Genomic DNA, 24,844 nt, shown 5'->3' on the forward strand with positions numbered 1-24,844 from the left:
AGAGTAATAGGTTAATTCAATGGATAAAAAATTCGCAAGGTATTAATGTAATTAAGCTGAGTAGACTTGCAAAAGCACGTGTTTAGCATTGTTGGCTCATGGTTTTTGCTTTGATGGGTCGACTGGCGACGTTATTCATGTTAAGCTCTGATCGAGGTTAAGATTATCTGTTCGCGCCGCAGATGTTCATTATTGAACACGACGATGTGCAATGCACAGCGCCAGAGTGTGTTGCAGTTTAACATGAGGCGTGATCGGCTGTGGCGATGGCGTAGTGCTCTCATGAAGTGGGCAATGAAGCTGATCTGTTCACGCCACCATGGTTTCGAAACACATCGCCGCAATATTTCTTTCATTTCTGAATAGGCTCTTTGCTGTCCTAGGTTTGGCCAAGGTCACCCTCAAGGTCGCCCTTCCATTGGCTGCAGCTGGCGCGACGCTCCTCCGAACTGACCCGAGCTTCCTCCCATTGGCTACAGATGGCGCGACGCTCCTCCAAAATAACCCGAACTTGCCCGAGTTACTCCGAGGCTTCAGACAAGATTCTTGGTTGGGACCGCGTTATGTAGTGCTTTCGCACTAAAACATTGGACGACACACTCAAGCTCCGCCTTAATGTTATGACGTGATAGCGTTAATAGATTAATGGCCATTTAAGCGGAACTGATGATTATATACTTAACATAGATCACTGGCAGTCATACCACTCCTGGCGCAGTCAGTGGTGCAGCGGTTAAGCGATGCGCCACAGGCCTGCTATGGCAGGTGCTGTGACCGGTGGGCCTTGTACGACCTAGGTTACTCATCCCGAGAAACCTCTCACTGGCAGTTTGTTCACAATCAGGTTGGCAGGACCCCATCCCGGTCGATCTTTCGTTCACAACGCCGACAACGACACCGGATTTTCTGGAGAACGGGAGCCTTAATGCTTTGGCGTTAAGAATACAAACTGAGCATCTATTCCGCATGTGTGGAACGAGCAGTTTCGCGAGATAGCAGAAAAAAATGAAACGAATGATTCGCGAATGCGAAATCACTTGAAGAGCGTTAGCTAAGTTGTTTTCACCTATGCTTTCGACAAGCTCGGATATGAACGTGTACATCACGAAACGAGAATTCGTTTGGTACCACCCGCATTCCTCTACGACCACTGGTTCGCCCGCCACGGCCCTCCGAAGGTCGTTCTCATTTCGGTTTCGAGGGCCAAAGGTCGTCGGTACGAATCCCTCACACTCACCAGGCTCCAACTCGACTAACAACTTTTTGTGCCATTCGCAGCAATTCGTTTTCCACCACTCCGAACTCTGTGAGCCAAAGAAATTGGCCAGAGTTTTGTCACCAATGGCGACCTCCACGTGGCACCGGTCTCGGCACCCGCTCAGAGGGTACATATATATAGCGGAACGCTAGCTTATGGGCCAAATCGGCCGCGGTGCTCGCCCGAGGACTGCGCTCTGCGGTCACATGATGGGGATCCCATTTTGCATGATGTTGCAACAATTTGATCACATTACCGGCCGCCACCTTGAAATCTGAGAGCGGACAGACAACCAACAAACGTAGGTAGTAAGAGCTAACGCTCGTAAAAATCACCTGCGGTGGATACTACTGGAGCGCGTGCTTTGAAGTACAAAAAAGAAGCAAGGTGATGGTTTATAAGAAGATATGTGTGTATTATAAAAATTTGGAGGACGCTTAAGCTTCGTCTTTAAATAGTGAGACTCGACAGCATGTTGCAGCGTTGCCTAGCAATGCACGGAACGCCATCGCCCGTTCGGCGCGACGCGTGGCCCGTTGGACAATTTAAGGAAAGGACGCCTTTCTCACAATTCTCGCTGGACACCCGTACCACGCCGTAAGGAAAGCAAAATTCCTTCCCTTAAAGATCCCCAGGTGGTCGAAATTATGCCGGAGCCCTCCACTACGGCACCTATTCTTCCTTTCTTCTTTCACTCCCTCCTTTATCCCATCCCTTACGGCGCGGTTCAGGTGTCCAAAGATATATGAGACAGATACTGCGCCATTTCCTTTCCCCCAAAAACCAATTATTATTATTATTACGGCGCGGTTCAGTTGTCCACCGAGATGGGCCATTTTCGCTCACGGCCAACGCCGCCGACGACACCGGCTTTTCTACGACACGAGCTATTTAACGCTGTCACGTTCATAAGGGCTTCCTTTATCTTAATCAAATCACTGGTCTTATTACTTAAGGCCAACATTTAAGAGAAATTTAATTTTTGTGAGGTACCCACACCTGCTTGCGAGATAAAGAAAATGGGAGAGAACACTGCTCAGGGAAGTGCGCCAAAATAGCTTCGTTAAGGTGGTTCCGACCCACCGCGGTGGCTCAGTGGTTAGGGCGCTCGGCTACTGATCCGGAGTTCCCGGGTTCGAACCCGACCGCAGCGGCTGCGTTTTTATGGAGGAAAAACGCTAAGGCGCCCGTGTGCTGTGCGATGTCAGTGCAAGTTAAAGATCCCCAGGTGGTCGAAATTATTCCGGAGCCCTCCACTACGGCACCCCTTCTTCCTTTCTTCTTTCACTCCCGCCTTTATCCCTTCCCTTACGGCGCGGTTCAGGCGTCCAACGATATATGAGACAGATACTGCGCCATTTCCTTTCCTCAAAAACCAATTATTATTATTATTATTATTATTATTATTATTATTATTATTATTATTATTATTATTATTATTATTATTATTATTATTATTATTAAGGTGGTTACAGCCCAGCTGTTATCGAGCCCTTACCGGAGACTCCTGCAGTTGCTCGTTCCTTGAACTTGCTTCCAAGCTAAAATATCATATTAAAATATTCATTCAGGGGTTGCTGAGGGGCCCCTTATGTCGCTCGTGGCTACCATCTTAGCAAAAGTAAAGTGGGTGCGTAATGCATCGATAGACTAATGCACCCCCTGAGAAAAAAATTCCGATAAGGTTATTAATAAGATAGGTACCTGAAATAAAAACAAAGGAATCTAACTACAGTTCACTCAAGAGCTGGAATACGTCTATGTAGCATAGCGGGGCGACTAGTCTGAACATTGAGATTTCCGGTACTGCCTCGTGAGGAAAGCTATGAGTATGAGTCGTGTTGACTGCGTGTTGTGGCAAACTGCGCGTGGACATCAGTGCTCGGAGGGTCACAACGTGCCTGTTGGCCGCATGCATTAAACAACATTATCGCAATAAACTTGTGACGTCTTAGTAGCTGATCGACAATTCGGCTAACCTGGCGCAATAATGCCAGGTGCGCCCAGAATCGATCATGTTAAAGCCGTGGTATGCAGCGAAACACGCGAACGAACAAAGTGAATGTAAGACACAGTTTCAAGCCTCACAGAGACGTGGTTGTTCAACGCGCCTTAATTTTCACAGAACGAGAAGTGAACACAACAACACAAAGAACGATGTCTTTTTATCTAGCGACTTATCGCAGCTGGACGTTTTCTCGCAATTTACTCCCACTGAATTGGGAATCTTGAGTGCAGGCTATACCGTTTAAGACACACAAGCTTAGGCCGTATCCCCGTGCTTGCTGCTTCCATAACAAAATCGAAAATGAAGCTATGCGGCACTGGTCTTGGTAGAAGTGCAAAGTCACTTTCACCTTTCACCTTTTTCTTTTGGTGCAGTGTACGACTTCTTAAGGCAACTGAGGCGAGAAAGGTTCACTGCCACGCAGACAACGGTGGAGAAACTTGGAAACTTGACGCAAGGTTCCATTGCAAAAGGTACGCTCGGCTTCCTTTACCGGGTGCTTCCGATGATTCAACAGTTCAAGAGGAGATCGCGTAGAGACTATTACACTGTCTCAAGTCAAAATGCTCTGTTTCGCTTCCTTTGAGGACATGGTGCACAGCAGTCCGGAAGAGGCAGGATGTAGGCGGCACTCTGTTCCGCTGTTTCTAAGAGGTGCAATAAAACGCTTGGCAGAAAACATTAAAAAATGTTTGAAAAGAAAAAATTGGCAGTCGCTTAACTTGGCTAACCCTGGAATTCAGCGAAGAGTCTGAGGCTCGTCCATGGCAGTTCCGCTACACGCTCGCGACAGCGGTTTATATATACCCACACGACCACGTGGCTATGACGTGGTGTCACATGGTCTTACGACACTCCCATAGGACGTCATCACGTGGCTTCACATCACCCCATGGGATGTCCTTAAGTTCAAGGGTTAACTAAAGGTCACGGGTCAAAGTCGGGGGTCAAGGGTTCGACGCCATAACTGTGCCACATCTGGTCATACACGGCTATCCTTGGTTAGGTTGAAGGTCGTTCATGGTCGTTGTGCTGCCTACCCGAAGACTGCTTTATTTTTAAATTTTATTTGTAAATACTGTTGGCCGTAGTGCCGTTACAGTGGTGGGGCGTGACAATTGAGGAGTAACATGTTTCCTTTTCATTAAACAGAAATACTAAAATACAAAGTCATCGTCATCTACACAATTCATTTTTCCTGCAGCGTAATGTTTTTTTGTCTACAGAAGCAGTGTTAATAAACATTTACTTTAAAAACAGTTATTTCACACAGGAAAAGAAAAAGGAAACCATTTCTACATTCCCGGCCCTCACCTTAGGCGACATGTAATCACAAAGTGGTTCAACGTATGACATTAAAAAACAAATTAGCGCGAAATGGAGAGCTTTTTCGAACGTTGTTAATGTACTGGAACGTAAGAGAGATGCTGGCAAATCATTCCATTCTGCTGTCGTCCTCGAAAAGTAAGAATTAGAGTACACATTAATGTGTGGGTTTGGGGTTTGGTAAGAGTAGTTATTTATTGCTTGCTCTCAGATGTGTAAGTTGTTTTGGGACCAAATAATGGGAGCTATTGATATTGAAGGAATTTCTTGAGCTGAAATAAAAATTTTAGTCTGGTCATTCGGCGACGTTCGGCTAGAGGTGGCAAATTGAGAAGCCGCAGCATCTCTGTTACAGAATCAGTACGCGTATATCTGGACATTATAAATCGAGCTGCTCTTCTTTTCATAAATCATGTTGTTCATGGTGTCTATATATATATATATATATATATATATATATATATATATATATATATATATATATATATATATATATATATATATATATATATATATATATATATATATATATATATATATATATATACCGAAACCAAGTAGCTTGAAGGAATGTTTATCTTTTTATCATTTGTGGGCTTTATTGATTGGATATTATCACCGCAATTAATTTATAGCTGAAAGATAATTGGTTAGAAAGCAGAAGAAAAACAACCATATGCCGCCGGTGGTATTCGAATTCTGGTCCTATGCCCAGTGAAAAAGAAGCTGAAGGATCATACATATATATATTGATATATACTTAAATTAACGATACACTAGACGGATGGCGGTTACGTATGATGCTCAACTGCGAGTTTATAAGATATATGAGCGATAAAACCCGACACAGCTGCTGAGCTTTCCGTATTGCCTTTTTTCCTCTCGCCCTCTGGGTATCATCGCAATAAAACCTCGCTCTGTATGACCACCAAGCGCCCAGTTATTTCCGATATACTGCACATGCGTTTCAAACGATCGCCCGGAAAAATACTTGGCAGGTCGAAGTACTAAAGTTTTTCCTCTGACTGAAGCAACGCAAGCATGCCTGATATACAGTATCCGCTGCTATTGAGAGCCAACTCGAAGTTCACGTCAGAAGCAGGTATTGCGCAACAAAAAACTGCTCTATAATCGCTCGTCTTGTGCAGAGCACTGGATCTGGATGATCCTGCACTATACCAGCAAGACGTACCGGGCAGAGGATGCGGTGATGCTGTGGGATAACGCGCCGGCAGTCGTTGGGCTGCTGATGGACAGCTCCCGCCTGGCGCGCCACGACGCACGCATTCTGATTGGGTGGACGCTGCTTCGGCGGCTTCTTCCGTTCGCGCTCGGCGCTAGGCTGGCGGAGGCTGCGAGGAAATGGGGAGGCGGCGAAGGCTTCGAAGCCGACTTCTGCTATGAGCTCGTCTCCAACGTGATGGCCATGGCCGTCACGCACCAGTACCTGAAGACCTGTGAGTACAATCTAGCAAAAGGAGTAAAAAGGGTGTAAAACTGTAAAACTGTCCTCTAGAGCACACCCTTTTAGAGGGTGTGCGCTAGGGGACAGCTTACTCTCTTTTTACTCCCATGTAGGTGTATTTATCTTTAGAGTGTACTTTCTTTCTTCCTGTGACTATACTAACGCGGTATACCGTTGAAGGTACCGTTCGGTGGAAAGTCCGGCGTCGGCGTTAGTGGAAAATCCTGATTGGTTGAGAAAGTAGTGACGTAGAAAAGCAGTTTCGCCCAAAAGAGAAATGGTGGTCAAGAGGAATCGAAAGGGTGTCCTTTGGGTCGGAATGTCTTGAGGCCTTGTACGAGCCCCTCTCACGGCACACTATATGAACTACATTACGGGAACAGTTAATTGGGATCACTAATTAGCGTTGCCAATTAAAATGGCCGATGATGCGTAATGCAGCAGTATGTGATCGCGACAAGTGTGTCAATCACTTCGAAAGGGTGCGCCAGGGGAACCGCAACCGTCCGTGCGGACCCTTTAACGCTATCTTTTCGTACTCTTTAGGTGGACGTATGTTTGCCCCAAGGCTTATTAAAGGGTCGTCAAGACACCGGCATTGAAATAGGAATTTATTGGAGAAAATTGGGTTTTTAAAAGTTATCTCGCCACTCTATTCCAACTCGGAAGACAAAGATCGGAAAAAGCTCCGTGGTCTTAGTCTGAATATGAATAGCGGTGTAACCTACCCTCAGGGATCTGTGTTGCAAAACTCTCTTTAGAGCCAGTGAAATCGATACCTAGAAGTCATCTTTTTACCTTTTTCCAGCCTGTAAGAGCTCCGTTTGTGGCGAGATAGCCGTCTTAATCATTAAAATACTGTTATCTTTCGATACAGGTGATATTCATTTGGTCCCTAGCACTCCTTTAAGATCTGGAGCCAGCTAAACATATTGCAAAGTTGCCAAGAATCCTGGTAGCAATGATAATCGTTACAGTGCACACGAAGAGGAGAATTGGAGGGTGGCTTGGAAAAGCGCATTAGCTTTACCATGCAGGCGGAGCTCTGTTCCTTTTTGCTATCGTTGGCCACGCAAAAGAATAAGAGAGGAGCCGTGCATATTTCAGGCAATTGGCTTGTGTGACGGCGCCGGGATAATTTTTTTTTTCCGCACGCCCATGTCTCGTAAACTTTTGCTGGCAATAGCACCTTTGGACATACGCAAGTTTCGTTTCCCGGCTTTCTCGGCGCAATCTTGTCGAATGTAACCCCTGAAGGATGCCAAGAAGTTGACCGGAAAAAAAAAATTGGTGAAAAGGGGGAGATAACGGCAATGTTTTTCTTCTGATTGAATTGAGCACTTTAAGTAATGAGATAATTTGGGGCTTGTTCTGTCGTTTTGCTTTTATTAGCCTACCCGCAAATGTCCTTGGAGCTTGGAGAGAGCAGGAAGTCCTCCAGGAGTGTCTTTTTGTTGCGCGTACAATTTTTCCGTGTAGTCTCTCGGGGTAATTTAAAAAATGCCGGAAAGATAAGATACTACTCCTTGGAGCCTGCTTTATTATAAATATCGGTCTGTCCCGAGGTGCCTTGCAGCCAGTTATTTGCGCATACTTGAAACAGTACTGCTCCACGCGTTTTCTTTGCCTTGTTTCATGATGGCGGATGTCCTACGCTTGCGGCGCCATCATTTCCCAATGGGCGTGCCTTTCTTTAGACATACACCGGGATGTGGTGACGGCCGCCCGACATGTGGTGACGGATTTGATGGACACCTTGGTGGTCAATATGGATAAGGCGGCGTGGATCCAGGAGCCCGTACGGACAATGGCTGTGCAGAAGGTCAGGAACATGCGGCTGCAGTTGTCCTACCCGGAAGTGTACAACAATGCGACCCTGGTGGAAAAGTTCTACGGTGAGCTGCTAAGGGTCCAGTGAAGTAGAAATCTGGGCCCGTTGGTGTAGGGACGGGGCTATGTAAGAACAGACATAAACCAAACGCTTTGTTTCCGTCTGTTCTTGCTTAGTTGTGTCCCAGCTCTGTTTCGGACTTGATATAGAAGGGTCGCCGGCTGCCTTGTCCACTAATTTACTTCTGGTATTTGTTTACTTCTGAATCCGTTTATTATATTTGGTCAATCGATCTTATCTGGGTCAATGCAATTAGCCAGACATTGGCGATGGGTTACCATTGCTATGAGAATTCGTTTCGAAAATTCTCTGCGTATTGCTGTTTGCTTCTTCCAGCCGCAACGAGAGACACGTCTTTTTTAGAACTGTGCGTTTAGCAGGATCAGACCAACGTGGGATAAGTGTTTTCTTTCGACTGTGATGAAAAGGGCGCTTGCTGATAAGGCAGTTCCCATGAAGCCCCCTCACTGGTACAGAGGCTGGCTAAGCTCTCGTTGGTTCAGATTACATATTTTAGCTATGTTACCTTCAGTAGAGGCAAAACTGATAATGCCCCACGCCTTATTAAAGTATCGCACTCACGTACTTCCATCCCCCCCCCCCTCGCCACCCTACTTTATATAGCAATGCGCTGTTTCTGCCGCCTGCCTGAAGCATGAAATGAAATTGAATATTTTATTTGAAGCCACGGAAACTATAATACTCCTCATCTCTTGTCTCGCACGGGCGCAGCTCATTTCCCGCAAGTCGGCTCGGAATTCTTCACCCCGTATATGACGTCCCGACGGCTGGTGACAATTCGCACCTTCAGGGGACACGTCAACGCGAGGTACCGACCGTCCTACGCCAACGCCTTCTACAATTTCGACGAGAACACCATCAAAATCTACGCGGGAATTTTGCAGCTGCCCGTTTTTATCTTCGAGGCACCCACCGCATTCAACTACGGAAGTCTCGGACAGGTATACTCTTGGCTATGGTGTGCGCGGTTTGAATCGTGCGATGAGCCGCAATCAGCTCCAGGGAAGCTCATGCTGTACTCCCAGGAAAAAAAGGGTGGGGGAAAAACTTTCGCCAGTTCTAGCCAAACGAAAAGTATACTACGCGGTTAGCAACAATGTTTTCAGACTTAGCGCGCACTATTTTATGGATAAAATCACTGATTATATCGATATTCAGCACTGTCGGATAGGGGACGCTACCACAGCCCAGCTGTAATTAGTCCGTTTCTGGGTTGCTCGTCGGAGGTGTTGCCGCAGTAACCATTAGAGAGTGAGGAGGAGGAAACGCTATAGTGGGGAGAAGAGGGTACGCGCTAGTTCCCTGCCCCTACTCTGCCGTCTCCTCCGGCCACCCTTGACTTGCCTGTCCCGTGTTCCTTTGCTCCAGCAGCCAACAAGCCGCCGCGCTGGCTCAGTTATGGCGCTCGGCTGCTGACCCGAAAGACGCGGTTTCGATCCGGGCCACGGCAGTTGAATTTCGATGCAGGCGAAATTCTAGAGGCCCATGTACTGTGCGATGTCAGTGCACGTTAAAGAACCCCAGGTGGTCGAAATTTCCGGAGCCCTTCACTACGGCGTCCCTCATATAGCCTGCGTCGCTTTTGGGACGTTAAACTCCCATAAACCAAACCAACAGCCAACAGCCACCAGCACGAATACCTGTAAGGACGGTAGGTAGACAAGGGACGTGTTTAAACAAACAGTGTTAGTGGCAACCAGGTTGCTTGGTTAGTTTATTTGGTTTGTCTCAAACCGATTCAGGCTATGGAGGACGCCGTGGTGGAGGGCTCCAGAAAATTCTGATCACCTGGGGTTCTTCAACGACACTGGTATCGCACAGAACATGGTCAACTAGGGTATATACGTATATGTCTGAGTCTATCAGAAAAACAACTCCCCAATGCCAAGCTTATCGCATTAACGAGGATCATAATCTTCCTGTCAGTTTTTAAAGAGACACTGGCGAAAATTATTTAAACTTTTACCGTTTAACGGGTAGGCGTACTGAGTTTTATGGGAGCAGTTTGTATTAGTTACGACCACAGCATTTAACTATTCCAGAAACGTTAGCTCGGCGCCGTTATCTTTGATTGCAGATCACCGGACATGAACTGATGCACGCTTTTGATGTTCGGGGCATCGCGTACGATGACAAGCTGCGTCCGGTGAACTTTCAGGACACTTCCACGATGAAGCAATACCAAGACAAGGTGCTTTGCATTCGTGCCGCTTTCGAACGGGTAAGTAATCGCCGCATACGTTTGAGATTGCTTGCTCGCAAGTTCAGCTTAATACACTTAGGCGAAGATCTCAAGCCAGTTTTGGAAACCGAAAATCACATACATAAACATACACTTGAATGTAGCAAAGAGCTATTTTTTTTCTTGGAAGCGCACCGTACCTCGAGGAATCCTACTAGAATTTATTGGGGCTGACTTCTTCAGATTCAGCCAGTTGACCTACTTAGCTTCAGAGTATACAACCGGGGACGAAAGTCTCTGGACCACGTGTTCCTCGAACGAAGCCGATAGCTATGCTATTAGCAGGTAGCTGGATACCACACTTGTGGAAGTGAAAGTCACAATTTTGTTCTTTCATCTCGATAAGTGTGGTCTCCGGTCGATGGCTAATAGTAGAGCTATCGGTTTCGTTTGAGGAACATGTGGCCCAGAGACTTTTGTCCCCGACTGTACACGAATAATCTGAACAAATTATGGAAGGCAAACAAAGGCGTATCAAATACGTGCGATATTAAACAAATCTGAAGGTAAACTAAACTTTGAATGCAAATTAAAAGCATTTAAACGCCAACTTAGGGAGCTATTGTTATCTTGTCAATTTAAGTATAGCCATAATTGAACCGTGTTTTTCATGTTTTACTGCCGTCTCGCAAAAGAAACATAAAACTCTGTATAACGCAAAATGACTCTATAAATTGCTCTTCTCTTGCTTTTGTGTCGTTTCAAGCAATATTATTCCGTTGTACAGACGATCATGTCTTTTTTGTATGATTTTGTACAACAGCTATTTGTGCCGATTTATTCATGTAATTTGCGTAGCGTCCTATTCTGTGTGATTTGTTATGTGTCATTTGTGCGCAACAGTATATGCAATACGTTTATGTACAAGTGTCAAACGTTGCGTTTTTTGTTATCTTTTCTGATTACAGGAGACACACTTTATTATTTTGTTCTAAGATTTGTATTGCATCTGTACCGCTGTGGACTGTTCAGGGTCAGAGGCGTCGTGAGGCACCACCAGCCTTTAGCTTCTATCCCTGCATCAGGCTCTGTGTTTCGCCTGATGCTGTAATAAAAGAATTAAAAAAAATACCGCTTGCAGACGGAATCGTCACGTGCGAGGACCCTCAACGACAGCACCGACTCCGAAGGGTTCGCCGACTTCACGGGTCTGCTGCTGGCGCAGGCCGCGTACGAAAGCCTCACAGCCAGTGAGCGAGAGGAGAGTCTGCCGGGGATCCAGCTCACCGCCAGGCAGCTGTTCTTTGTGGCGCACTGCAGCAAATGGTGCGCCCCGCCATCTGACGACCACCGGAGACAACCTTCGAGTCGCTACTGGGCGGCCCGTTCGCGCTGCATCGTGCCGCTGCAGAACACGCGCGAATTCGCAGAAGAATTCCAGTGCAAGCCTGGCGATTTCATGAACCCTGGAGACAGGTGCTCCTTCTGGTAGTGTGGTGTCGCGTTAATAAACAGGTTTGTTAGCGTTACAACTCCCTTCACCGAATGCAGTCGTCTGCTTCCTCACGTGCTAAAAAAGGAGCGACAAAAAAATTTAAACTCGCTACACAACTACGATACTCGGTAATGCACTTCCATGATCCAAAACAGCGCGACAGACGGGACAGAGAAGAGAGGACACAACACAGAGCGCTGAAAGCCTCTGTGCTCTCTTCTCTGTCCCGTCTTTCGCGCTGTTATGGATCATCGTAAGCACCAATTCGCCCACCAAATGGTATTGTCGAATGCGCTTCGGCTTGGGCAGAGGATGTAATTCGAAGGCAAGATAAGTGCTGGTCCTTATGCTAACGGAGTGGATTCCAAGAGCAGGCAAGCGTAGGAAGGGGCGGTAGAAAGTTAGGTGCGCGGACGAGATCAAGAAGTTTGCGGGCATGCGGTGGGTGCAGCTGGCAAAAGACACGGTTGATTGGAGAGCATGGTGTAGGAACAGCGCTAAGAACAGGACAGAAGTCAAACATGGAAGCACAGGGACGGAAGCACAGCGCCCGTCCCTGTGCTTCCAAGTTTGACTTCTGTTCTTAGCGCTGTTCCTACACCATGCAATACCAACTAGCCCGTCAACTCGCTCTGATTGGAGAGACCTGGGAGAGGCGTTTGCCCTGCAGTGGGCGTAGTCGGGTTGATGATTTTAAGGCGCAGGGCTTTACTACGTCAGGTAAAGTAGTCGGCGTGTTGGCCGGAGAATGACCTTGAACGACGTTCAGCCCAACCACGTTAGCCGTGTATGACCACATGTGGTACAGTTATGGTGTCGAACCCTTGACCCCTGACCTTGACCCATGATCCTTAGTTGTCCTCTGACCTTCGACCTTTGACATTGGGTGACCTTTGGGTTGACCTCTGACCTTAAGGACATCTGATGGGGTGATGTGAAGTCACGTGATGACATTCGATGGGGGTGTCGTAAGACCACGTGATATCACGTCATGGCCACGTGGTCGTGTGGCTATATACAGAACGGCTGTCGCGAGCGTGTAGCGGAGCTGCCATGGACGAGCCTCAGACGCTTAGCAAGCGTGCTTGCTTTTCGCTGAATTCCAGGGTTAGCCAAGTTAAGCCACTGCCAATTTTCTCGTTTTTTTTTCATTTCGCGATGATCCCGGTAAATTTTTTTTTAGAACCACAGCCCTAAACTGATTGCCCATAAGCTACAGATGGAAAGTCTTTGTAGCAGTCCAACTGCTTGGGAACCTTCCTTTTCGGTTGGCTTCAGCCTCAGCCGCGCGAATGACAAGGTCTCAGCCGATGCGCTGGGCCTCTCTGTGGGCCACACGAATGGCCGGTTGGTGTCGGAGGCCGCGCTGAGCTTCTGTTTGAGCGACGAGTCACCTGGGTGCTCTCGGCGACAGCGCGCAGCTCCTGTTTTAGTGGCGCTGAGATTTGCTTCTGCGGCGCGACTCCTGGCTGCTCTACTGGCGAGGCAGGTTGCTTCACAAGATATCCAGAGATTTATCGGCGCCAAATTCATTAAGCGAAAAAAAAGAGCCCCTCTAGTACTAGAAGAAAGGCCGCTTTTAAAGAGACGCCGAGAACAAAGAAGTTGGCCGCCTTAGTTTGCCGTGCTCTATCGATAAAGAGACTGGTCTCAGTGAAAACTGAGCTTTCGACGCTTGAAAAGACTAGTATCGCTGACATCGGGCATTTTCGGAAACAAACTCCGGAGACGTACAAAAAAGACCAGCGCGCGTAAAACAGGTAAACTGTTTACACAGTCTATAGACTGTCTATAAGCTTCAGTCTATAAAGTCTATAGACTCACTACAGGCAAACCCTAAAGAATAGTCTATAGGCAATACAAATCCTATAGACAGTCTATAGACAATCTATAGGTTTATAGCACACAATTTTCGTAGACTTTTGTCTATAGACAGTCTTAGACTATGAATAGACAAACATATCTAAAGGAAGGCAATAGAGTCTATAAGAAGTCTATAGACCGTCTACAGGCCATTTTTGCAAGGGGTGCTTTCATGGTTTTAGCGCGCGGGTGGTTAAGTCAAAGCAGCACCGCCATCCGCTTCCAGTTAATATTCACGCAGTCCGTCTTGGTTTTAAATCACCAGTTTGAATGAAGTGGAGCAGAAATGTTAACTTTTCAAATGCATTTTTTTATCAACAAATGTGCCTTTTGTTGCCGAAATAACATCAACATATCAGGAGAGAGCCATAAAATACATTTTTATTGGTAGTATAAATTGCATGGACTCATTCTCAGTGTCAGTTTAAAATGCTGAAATTACTTGGTCTTGATGATCTAGCCTGAGGCCGCGACATTCACTGGATGCTTGTGGTTAGAACGCATCGAGAGAACGCAAACTCTAAATCTGGACACCTGTATTCGCGCAGATCATCTTCACACCTTTCGCGTTTAGTAGGAAAATAGATGTGACTGCCCGTGCAGCGAATACACCTTGCCATAGTATCGTGGGGACTGAGGCGACTAAGGAGTCTGGGGTACTTGTTTGCGCATCACGCGAAGCGAGTGGGTTGGCCCTGCCTGCATATCACCGTCGCCACGAGATTAGTCATCCAACAGGCCCGCAGGGCAGCCCAAGCCTGAGGAGCCCTTGAATAGGGATCCCAACCACAAGCTGATGATGATGATGGCCTCTGGCTGAATGGCACGTACCCACGGTGGGGGATTGGCCAGGGTACATTGTTGATACAAACGCACACATGGGTAAGGAGTGGAGTGATTGGATAATTTTGTGAAGAATACGCAAATTTTGATGAAAAAAGGTGAAAAAAAGGAAATTAAAAAGCTGTGAATTCACATTTTAGCATAAGAATCGATCTGATGCCATCATATACCACAAGCTCAAGAAACTCCCTTTTATTAAGTGAAGTTTCTTCCTCCTCCACCTCGACTGCTAACTCCGCTATAGCCAGACGCAAAAGAGCCAATTTACTGCGACAGGGTCGCATGTTCACTTCTTTCAGGAATAAGCGACGTAGGACCGGCAGATCTGGTCCAAATACGACAAGCGCATGAGAGGTGAACAACCTTTCCAAATCCCCCCCTACCTGAAAACGATTTCAGAAGACGGCCTTGTCTTCTTGTCAGCTGCAGTATCAAACATGCGCCTCTTTGCACATTTCGCACTTATTATACAGGGTGTATAGTATCTCTACCTGTGTTCCTGCCCATCTAGACTTTTCCTAATGAATTCATTGCACAATATATCGATTGCATAACCTTGTCCTTTCGCGGTCTTCTACTTCCTCGGGCGAGTGATAGTCCAGGCACCCACCGCTCTGCGACGCAGTTCTGAAGCCCGCAATCGTGGCACTGTCTTTAAGATTTAACAACCTATACTACTACTACTAGTGACACCAGATTCCAGAATACTAATACCACTGACGCCGGGTAAATATCTTTTACCGACCTCCCGGGGCATGTACGGGCGCTATGAACCGAAAGAAAGAAGGAAGAAGAAAGGTCTGATCCAACGAAGAAGAGAAAGGCGAAATTGGCTGACGGGGTCTTCGATGTATGCTGAGCGGCCAGCGTCATCAACGGCGTCTGCACTTCCATTCTTGCCCTCCCGTCCATCCCTGCGCTCTCCTGGACAACTGCTCTGCACATGACCGACTTGTGTCAGGGAACGTTGACAGATGCTGCTGCTATGGACGGGACGCCAGGAGGGGCCGCATGGGATCAGTTACAAGGTGACAAAAACGAAAATTGCGAGGATTGCGGTGAGGGGCGGGGCCTCCAGCCAACAGCGGAGTCCCGTGTACGATCATGTGGCGATGAGCAGGTTGTAGGCGACTACCAGGAGAAGGCTTCGTTGCAAGACGAGCGTCAATGCTGCGTTGTGGCTCAAGAAGAGCGCCGCGTCGACGAAAGTGACGGGGACTCTAGGCAAATCACAGTATTCGTGGACCTCAGAGTGGCCTTCACGCCAGCCAAAATCCGACGCTCCATCGCTTTCGTGGTGAGTTAATTCATCATCATCATCATCAGACTGCCTACAGCCTCTGCAGGGAAAAGGCATTTCCCACGTCTCTCCAATTAACCCTGTCCTTTACCAGCTGCACCCACCCTACGCCTGCAAACTTCTAAATTTCATTCAGCCACCTAACCTTCAGCCACCCCCCGCTACGCTTACCTTCTTTCGAATCCACTCCGCTACCCTTAAGGACCAGCGGTTATCTTGCCCTCTCATTACATGCCCTGCCCAAGCCCATTTATTCCTCTTGATTTCGACTAGGATGTCATAAACACGCGTTTGTTCTCTCACCCACTCAGCCCGCTTCCGGTCTCTTAACTTTACACCCGTGATTTTTCTTTCCATGGCTCGCTGCGTTGTCCTTAACTTAAGCTGAACCCTTTTCGTTAGCCTTAACGTTTCTGCCCCATAGTTGAGTACCGGTAAGGTACAGCTATTGTACACTTTTCTCTTAAAGGATATTGGTTGGTTAATTACGTCCCGAGAAACCTTTTCAGGGGAAATGTTACTTTTCTTTTCGAATTGTTGGAAGTGGATCATGTCGGTTGGTACAAGAAATATAACTGCAAAACGAAGGTTTTTTTTTTTTACTAAATTTGGGGATTGCACTGCTTAGTGGTCATTTAGCGCCACATTCCATTATTCTGGTTTCATTTCTCATCTTACACTTCAATGATCAGTTTTAAAGTACGCCCTCCTGTTAGCTTGCGTCCCATTCGGCTTTGTACTTGATGAGCGACTATCAACTTTCGCTCGCTGCGCAATCGATACGTTTCTTTGAAATCATGTCCTAAGGTTTCACCAAATGGGCTTCTCGGAAAGCTGAGAGAGAAGAGTTTCGTAAACAGAAAAGATTGTCGATCTCACTTTATTGGCTTCATAGTCACTAAGAAGTCAAGCTAGCTCCTGAAAAGAAAGTTAACTAAGAAGCCTACGTTTCGCATAGTGAACTCGCTGCTTTCATGAATGGTGACAGGAAAGGGAGGTCGCGGAGCTCGAGGCCAAAATTGAAAGCCGTGTCATTAACCTTGTAGAGTAACTTTCTGGTTAAAGGAAGTGAGTGCGGCTAATTTGCAAATTTGCAGACATTCAAACTTGTTCATTCGGTTATGGAGTACCGCACATTTGCCAGAAAATGTACACGTCCTGCGTATACGTGCTCTCACATATTCGTCGACTCAGAGTAGATACACGTAGGAGTACGCATCTATAAGATTGCATTTGCCCCGCCGCCGTTAGCTTTTACAACAAAGCCGCTAATGGCTCACTCGTCACGAGAGCGTCAGTGCCTATAACATTGGCGTAATGCAACACATGACCAGCACGGCTCACGCGACCATGACTTAATACGCCGTCACCGGCACCGAGGAGCTGTCCAAACGCTTCCGCACAGACGTTGGTGGGCTCTGTTCACTTACTCTCATATCGGAAAAGCTTGAACTATTGCTCTGGTCAAATGTAGTATTCAGAAAGCATAACCTTCGATACCTTTCTCGACCCAAAACTCCCCTCTGCTAGCCTTCCACTCCTGGTTCTAGTACTGACTTCGCCGTGCGTGTCGTGGTCTCCGCGGCAGCATATAATTGCAGCTTTGAATTGCAGCATTGATTTGCAGCATAAACTCTTGACATGTGTCGTATACGTAATGTGGTTTGGTGCAGATCCGCCCTCTAACTGTACTCCTGTGGCTGATGGCGAAGCGGGAGTGGTGGAGTTCCGTGTCGCTGTTGACCGAGCTCAAGGTTCCAGCTCTGAACTTGATTGCATGTCTCGCCGACGTCCACATGGCGGTCGCCATTGACGGGGCCACAGAGAGCGGTCGAAAGGCCACAGAAAGCACGGTCTTTGTGCTCTTGGTCCTCGCCAAGCTGCTTTTCAGCGTGCGGCAGTTCGCATGGTGCAAGCGCGTTGCTAAGGTGAGAAAGACGCTTTCGCACAAGCTACAAGACAAATTATGAAGCGTCAGCGTAGCTGGACTAGTATGAGCTTGAGCTCTACCACTGGAGCGAATGGCGTTAAAGTCGATTTTGTAGTGATAGCTAACCCGCCGCGGTGGCTCAGTGGTTAGGGCGCTCGACTACTGATCCGGAGTTCCCGGGTTCGAACCCGACCGCGGCGGCTGCGTTTTTATGGAGGAAAAACGCTAAGGCGCCCGTGTGCTGTGCGATGTCAGCGCACGCTTAAGATCCCCAGGTGGTCGAAATTATTCCGGAGCCCTCCACTACGACACCTCTTCTTCCTTTCTTCTTTCACTCCCTCCTTTATCCCTTCTCTTACGGCGCGGTTCAGGTGTCCAACGATATATGAGACAGATGCTGCGCCATTTCCTTTCCCCAAAAACCAATTATTATCATTATTATTTAGCGATAGCTACACTAAGGTAGCATTTCGAGCCTTCAGCGTGGCTGCGCCGCCACGCTGTCACGTGGTTGGTCACGTGGTTGGTTACGTGAGCAAGTTCCACCCGGCCAGCCGTAGCTATCGCGTCACTCCAGGTTTAACCAAAGCTGAACCACCACCATTTTTTTTCGTATGGTGGCAATAGCGGACGCTTGACCAAATTTTGTCGTTTTAAACTTGCAGGTAGCGCTAGCCACTTGAATTTTCGCTGTTCTCGAATATCTGAATGTCATATTGCATTGCTTAGTTGTCTAACGGTTGCATGGTTTCTATGTTTCTGGTATGAGAGTTATTGCCCAGTACCTCAATGCCCTCGGTACGGCACCCAGCAGCAGCTTCGATTACTATCCAAATGATAGGAACATGCATGAAGCGGTGGGAATTAAGCTGAGTAAGCGAACAAAGACCGCACAGAGTGATGTCGGCAGCAAGTATTGCAGGGAAGAAGATTCCACTTGTGCAGTCGCCATTGCGCTGTTGGGTAAGCAACTGCTTGTGTGGGAATGCAGCTTGATACCTCTACAGAGTTTAAGTATCTATAATGTGCTCCGTATTTTTATCTCGCCTCAATTTCTATGTTTCTATAAATATTTCTATGTGGTCTCTAAAGGGGACGTTCCCAAAAACAAACATGGATTGATAAAACTCGTCACGCCACGCTTCATCGGACCGCAGGAATTGTTTTTTCCTCAGGTGATGTGGGGCCGCTTCCAAACGCCTTTGACTGCGGAGACCTTCGGCGGCAGCAAGTACCTTGTCTGCCCGGCCCGCACTCTGCCAGACCTGTACGGGTCGAAGACCTGCGCCATTCCGCCGTGGGGTCGGGAAGCATCGGGCTGCTTCACAGATCACCTACTCGGAACATGTGCGCGATTCAGTGAGGCGCTCGCTGGAGAAGAGCAGGGCCAGCCGATCCAGGTATGTGTGCCATGCTTGAAGACAAGCAGGATACCCAGGTAACTGGCTTAGTGACGGTATTCTTGAGGGGAATGCAAAAATATTAGACGGCAGCTTGCAATGCATCAAGTGCAAGCACATTTGTAGTCTTGAAGAATATAGTCTGATTGCCAGTAGAACTTACGTACAAGGAACAACCCCCGTACACAGCAAGTGTTGCAAGAACAAAAAAGAGTTGGGAAGAATGTCACAAAAGAGAGTGTGCACGCATGAAATTTTTAAAAACGCGCGGCTTGTGGCTTCTCTCCCTCTTTTATACTATTCTGTTGTACTAACGGCTAGTCCAAGATGCTATCCCTGTGAATCATGTGAAGCACTGTTCACTGTGCACAGCATCTTGAGCTAACCACTTCTTGCGTGTTGTTTGTTTTTGATTTCTTCCAGATTAAACACGAGTACGGACCTCCCAGGCAGGCCCTACTGCTTGAGAGCGCCTTCGCGGCCTTCGTATGGATGTGCGCACTCTACGTGGCGGCGCTTGTGACTATCACCGTGTTCGAGATATTCTTGGATGCTGTCATTGATGTTTTTACTCTCTACACGAGCTACAAAAGGCAGCGGTCCACTGGAGCTGCTACTCGTACCGAGGCGCTTCATGAAGCGGTGCAGAAATGCTTGAAGAACCGAGAGCGCACGCTGGTAGGTACCGCTATGCAGAATTTTGCTCAAAGCTGTCAAAGAAATCAGTTGATGTTCAGCCGCGATGAAATCGTGCTCATCTGGATAATTTTACCAGAGGAAAACGTACTAGCAATGACGGTGCGCTACTTAAAGCATTTCAATAGGGCACTAGGGTTAGGTGAGGAACTGCACAAGATGGTGCTGAATGCTTGATGCAGGCAGTGACCTCACGTAGGGATACATCAGACTACGCTATGTACCGTGCAGTCCTTGAACTAAACTTTCCATTCAGTGGAGTTCACCAGATATGTGACCACTTCCCTGTAGCCGTGATGGGGGTTACTGAAGGTTTCAGAAAAAGGAGTGTGCTAAAGACTGCTTACTCCCTTTTCACTCATTTCATGTTTATAGTGACTGTAAAAATTTCTTTGTGAAGTGTCTGCAACCAGCCCAACTCGCAGTGCTATTACAAGAGAAGGATGCATCGGTTTTCACACGAAGGAATTGTACTCGGCATAATGCAAAGAACAAGGAGAGCGGTTACGTTTGTTCCAACAGATGGCGCAAAACCGCATGCTTAGATTTGTGGATCCCAGGTCACGATAGGCAATAAGTGTGGAAGCTTTCCCTTCAATCACTGCTTCAACCAAGAGCTCCAGCCACGCTGAAGGCTCGAAATGCTACCGTAATGTAGCTATCGCTACAAAAGAAATTGATATACCTGCTAAATATTATGCACCAGCAGTCTCACCATGCAGACGTTGCTCCAGCAAAGCATTATTGACGCTCGTCGAAAAATAATGGCATGGCTTTTTACGAACTGCCAATTAATGAGATGCTTGCATTGAAGACTGCCTTATCGGTAAAATGGGCCCGTCTTGCTCCAGCTTGTCTTCTGTAGAGTTGTGCAGGAACAAGCGCCATAGCATGTTTGCAACAAAAACTGGAGGGGACACTGAAGCTCCGGTGTTAATGCCCGTGTATGCGGAATTGGTAACTCTTATTTATACACATAGGTCGCTAAGAGCCCTCATAACACTCCTGGCTCAGTAATGCAGCAGTTAAGCGATGCTTCATTGCCCTGCGATGGCAGGTGCTGCCACCGGTGGGGCTTGTCAGACCCAGATTGAACTTTTCGCGACCAAGCATTAAGGGAAAAGTAAACCTATCACAGTGGGCAGTCTGCTCACAATCTGCTGGGCAGGCTGCAATGATGTTACATCGTCAAGTGACCTAAGTTGCCCATCTGCCACCCAGGCTGCTTCTCTGGGGATATTTAGCTCGAGCTGGCGCCGCCGATGACAACACCGGGTTTTTTCAACTAAACGGGAACATCAACGCTATCCAGTTAAAAACAACCAAAGTGTGAAAGCAGTGTGATGTGTTTCTTTACGAGAAGGAATTCTCTCCGGAGGAGCTTTTTGCATCGTTTTCGTGGTATAGGATTTTTGTCTTTCCTTTAGGCTGCACTTCCGCAATAATGCTGGTCTGTGTCTAGCCAGCAATTGAGTCTATAGCCCCCTTCTCTTGCTTTTATGCTGTTTTAATTAATAGATGAATGACTCGAGTTGATTGAATTATGAAGTGTAGAACCTTACTATCCTAGAGAGACCTGGTAGTGGCATTCCGTGTTATAAAAATAGCCACTATTACGACGTCGTCATGAGGTGCAAGGAAGGATACAAAATTGACTGATTGAGATAGTCTTTAGTTGTTCACTTACGACAGTGTCTACATGCGATTGATTCAGAATCAAGAAATGTGCAAACGATATCGTCACTCGTAGCACGCACGCAAGCTCCGGCTGTTAAAAAATCATGCCACGTACCCAAATATCGGGTAACAACACACGGGCAACCAGTTCCTTCAGTAGAGGCGGAGAATTGGCCACAGGACATGCTCGAATTCCGAAATAAACAAAAGCTAAAAACACGGCACTTTGATAGTGTTAAAGAATTTTTGAATGAAAGAGGGCGACGTAGAATTTTTCTTGCAATTTCGTAAGTTTTTGTGGCGTGGAGATCCGGGCAGGTCCTGAAAGTAGACCCACTTGACTGAGCCTGTTCACTCGTTTCAATTAGTCAGTCGGCTCAAGCTGTCAGCGATGTTTTCTAATGCTGCATAGGCGTGTGAGTAAAATGCGGCTAAACGACACTGCATTAGGGTGAAATCTCCTCTTCACTTTTTCGTGCTTTGGAGATAAAATGTTGGCTGAAATGAAGTGGAGATTCAGCGGCGTTATATCCGTTGGTAGATGTTTTTCGACTATGTGGCTTCATATTTTAGATATGTGTATACATGCGGCATATAAATAAGGCTTTGAAACTGTGGTAAATTCCTTGATAACTAAAGAAGGCTGTATGCAATGCTAACTCCCATCTCCCATCTCTCATCGCATCAGTGGTGATAAATGCATTAGTCAGACTTCCGTCCGCTTCTCTAATAGGGAGTATCTGTTCCTAACCAAATCATTGGGATTCACGGGGTAACTTGCGGTGTTCATGACGTTTGTTTGTTTTTGTTCTTGTTGGTTTCACTATTTATTCGAGCATTGTCTGGAATAAACCTTCAGTTGTGAGTAGCGCTCGTCTTTGTCTCGCTTGTCCTCGTTTTTCCCCGCCAACTTCTTCAGTAACTCCCATCTCTTCTTGCGAACAGCTGGATCGAACCAAGTGGTGCCTGCATCAATTCACTTGTACGACCCGAGGCGACGGAGAAGCCCTGGAGCCGACCCTACCCGATGGTGATGAATAATTTGGTGTGGACTGTCGTGGAGCCTTCGTAAAGAGACAGCAGCACGGTTAAAAAAAAATTCACCTTGTGATTCAAATATTAGCAGCTGCGCTACGCCACGAAATTTAAGCCTTGTTCAGCTGCACCTTTGCGGGTTGCGAATGCAGCTCAAACCAAAGTTTGTCCATCAATTTTAGGAGCAGCGCTGCCAAGACAAACAAACAAGATAAATTTCTATCTAGTTGGAACCCAAATAGGCGCTTTTATTCAGGGAACTGTGTTTTTTTCAGGGGATTTTATACTTTAACCCGTATGACCATCTGTGGCTGTTTTCCTCTCCTGTAAACTTTCGTTGACGTCATGCATGAAGCCTTGGCTACGGCCCCCTTCGAAACCCCTCCATTCACCAAGGGTTCAGCCAACAGTATTACGCTATCCTTCGCAACGTCGTATTATCAAATGACGAAATTGTGAGCAACGGTTTCAGTAATATTTCCCATCTCTAGAAGCCACCGTCCCAGTAGGTATAGTGGAATAAACTCAGGCCTGAATGCAAAGCTGCGCCTAAGGATGCAATGGCGAGATATATTTAATGTTTTTGTGTGGAAAAATCTGTCATAATTACTACGACCATGTCTTATTATGGCAGTAAGAATTTCGTAATAACTTGACCCGCGTTTCTGTGCACCAATAAATGAATAGCCTTCTAAAACGACTGAAAATCCGCGGCTGTTTATGCTTGCACGCAGCTAATACTCCTGCAGTTTTCGAAGCAATTATATGCACAAACAAAACGAACAGTCTCCGAAATCCTTTGTTTAGCAACTGTCTCCTTTCCGCAGAATATAATCCTCGTCGTAACCTCTGAAGCTGTGGTCATGGGGTTTTTATACAACCCCATCTCCGTTTACCAAGAACCCCCAAGAGCTTGGCGTCGTAGCCCGTTTATATGACCTCCTAAAAAAATCTGTAGCGGCGCTGTTGAAGATGAAGCTGGCAACGCGACCTGGCTCGCGCAAAAAAGAACACAACGCATTCGGCAATCGGCTTCGCCGCGGCGGCTGCGTTTTTATGGAGGCAAAACGCTAAGGCGCCCGTGTGCTGTGCGATGTCAGTGCACGTTAAAGATCCCCAGGTGGTCGAAATTATTCCGGAGCCCTCCACTACGGCACCTCCTCTTCCTTTCTTCTTTCACTCCCTCCTTTATCCCTTCCTTTACGGCGCGGTTCAGGTGTCCAACGATATATGAGACAGATACTGCGCAATTTCCTTTCCCCCAAAACCAATTATTATTATTATTATTATTATTGGCCAGCAACGTCGACAGCCCGCTCCGCCGCCTCACGAGCCGCGGATACCGGGACCTCCAATATGTGGATCACCTTCCACATCTGGTGACCACTGCGGACGCTGCAACTCGTCCGTTGGACGATAACTACTTCAACTCTTTCGTTGGCGCTTACAGAGCGAATGTAAGCTTATGACCCATCAGAATAGCGATTAAATATAGTCCTTCAAGTTGGGATGCATATATAATATGCTTGCGAATCACTTAAGAAATGAGATTGATCGTTCTATAAGAGCTGTGCTGAACGTTGCAAAGCGACTCGGGCTATGAGGGACGTCGTAGTGAAGGGCGCCGGAAATTTCAACCGCCTGGAGTTCTTTAACGTGCACTGACATCGCACAGTACGCGGGCCTCTATAGCATTCTCCATCGAAAGGCGACCGCCACAGCCGGGATCGAACCGGCGTCTTTCGGGTCAGCAGCCGAGCACCATAATCACTGGACCACCACGGCGGCTATAACACAATGTAGTGAATAAGAAATACTGACATGCGTGACACCGGCCTTGGTTCATTTTAAAATGCACGTGCAAATTCGTGTTCTTGCGATGTGTACGCATGGAGTCAGACAAAATCCTATAACCGCTTAAAAACGACCGCTCAGTGCCCGCAGATTCGTATCAAGTAGGAAGACAGGAGCTGAGTCGCTCTGGTACCATTTTTCACCCTGTTTGCATGCGTCTGGTCCAGAAATGTTTGCAGTGTTAATGTGGCGAGCCGCTAAGCCGAGTAACGTGTTCTGCGTTCGCTGTAGGCTTCAAACGTGAAATTTGCTGCATCCAATATGCAAAACAGGCCAAGAATCGGATGGTCGTCAAATCAAGTGAACCCAAGGTTTGTGTGAACGCAGTTAAGGATTCGTAAACATTCGCAGAACAGCGCTATCGGGTTTTTGTTTTTTCGTGTTCATTTTTATGAGTGAATGACTGAATAATTATGTTCAGCGGGCAGTTTAATATTATGCTAGCTGCAATAAAAACAGCAAACGTAGTTGGAGAGTAAAACAGATCTTTTTTTAGAATAACACTGTACAGGGTGTTGCACCTAAGACTTTGCGCAATTTTTAAAAACAGGCCTTAAAAACACATGAACGTGTTTGCCACACGGAATTGGAAGTGGTTCA

At 47.0% G+C, this 24,844-nt stretch overlaps 2 protein-coding genes across 2 annotated transcripts in view; both read left to right on the plus strand.

The window, feature by feature from the left end:
• LOC144134462 (neprilysin-2-like) overlaps nt 1-11,643 on the plus strand; it is a 28,447-nt gene extending 16,804 nt beyond the window's left edge. The window contains exons 7-12 of the mRNA XM_077667373.1: nt 3,641-3,739; nt 5,741-6,049; nt 7,755-7,952; nt 8,681-8,910; nt 10,047-10,190; nt 11,293-11,643. Of these exons, the coding sequence (XP_077523499.1) occupies nt 3,641-3,739; nt 5,741-6,049; nt 7,755-7,952; nt 8,681-8,910; nt 10,047-10,190; nt 11,293-11,643 (1,331 nt within the window). The remainder of the gene's footprint in view (nt 1-3,640; nt 3,740-5,740; nt 6,050-7,754; nt 7,953-8,680; nt 8,911-10,046; nt 10,191-11,292) is intronic.
• A 3,532-nt stretch (nt 11,644-15,175) lies between these two features.
• On the plus strand, nt 15,176-19,024 carry LOC144134463 (uncharacterized). Its single transcript, XM_077667374.1, has 3 exons — nt 15,176-15,649; nt 17,326-17,580; nt 18,758-19,024. The coding sequence occupies exons 1-3, from the start codon at nt 15,296-15,298 to the stop codon at nt 19,022-19,024; spliced, it is 876 nt and encodes a 291-aa protein (XP_077523500.1). The 5' UTR covers nt 15,176-15,295.
• Nucleotides 19,025-24,844: the final 5,820 nt, after the last annotated feature.

Source organism: Amblyomma americanum, chromosome 5 (genome assembly GCF_052857255.1).
Source record: "Amblyomma americanum isolate KBUSLIRL-KWMA chromosome 5, ASM5285725v1, whole genome shotgun sequence".
NCBI classification, from domain to species: domain Eukaryota; kingdom Metazoa; phylum Arthropoda; class Arachnida; order Ixodida; family Ixodidae; genus Amblyomma; species Amblyomma americanum.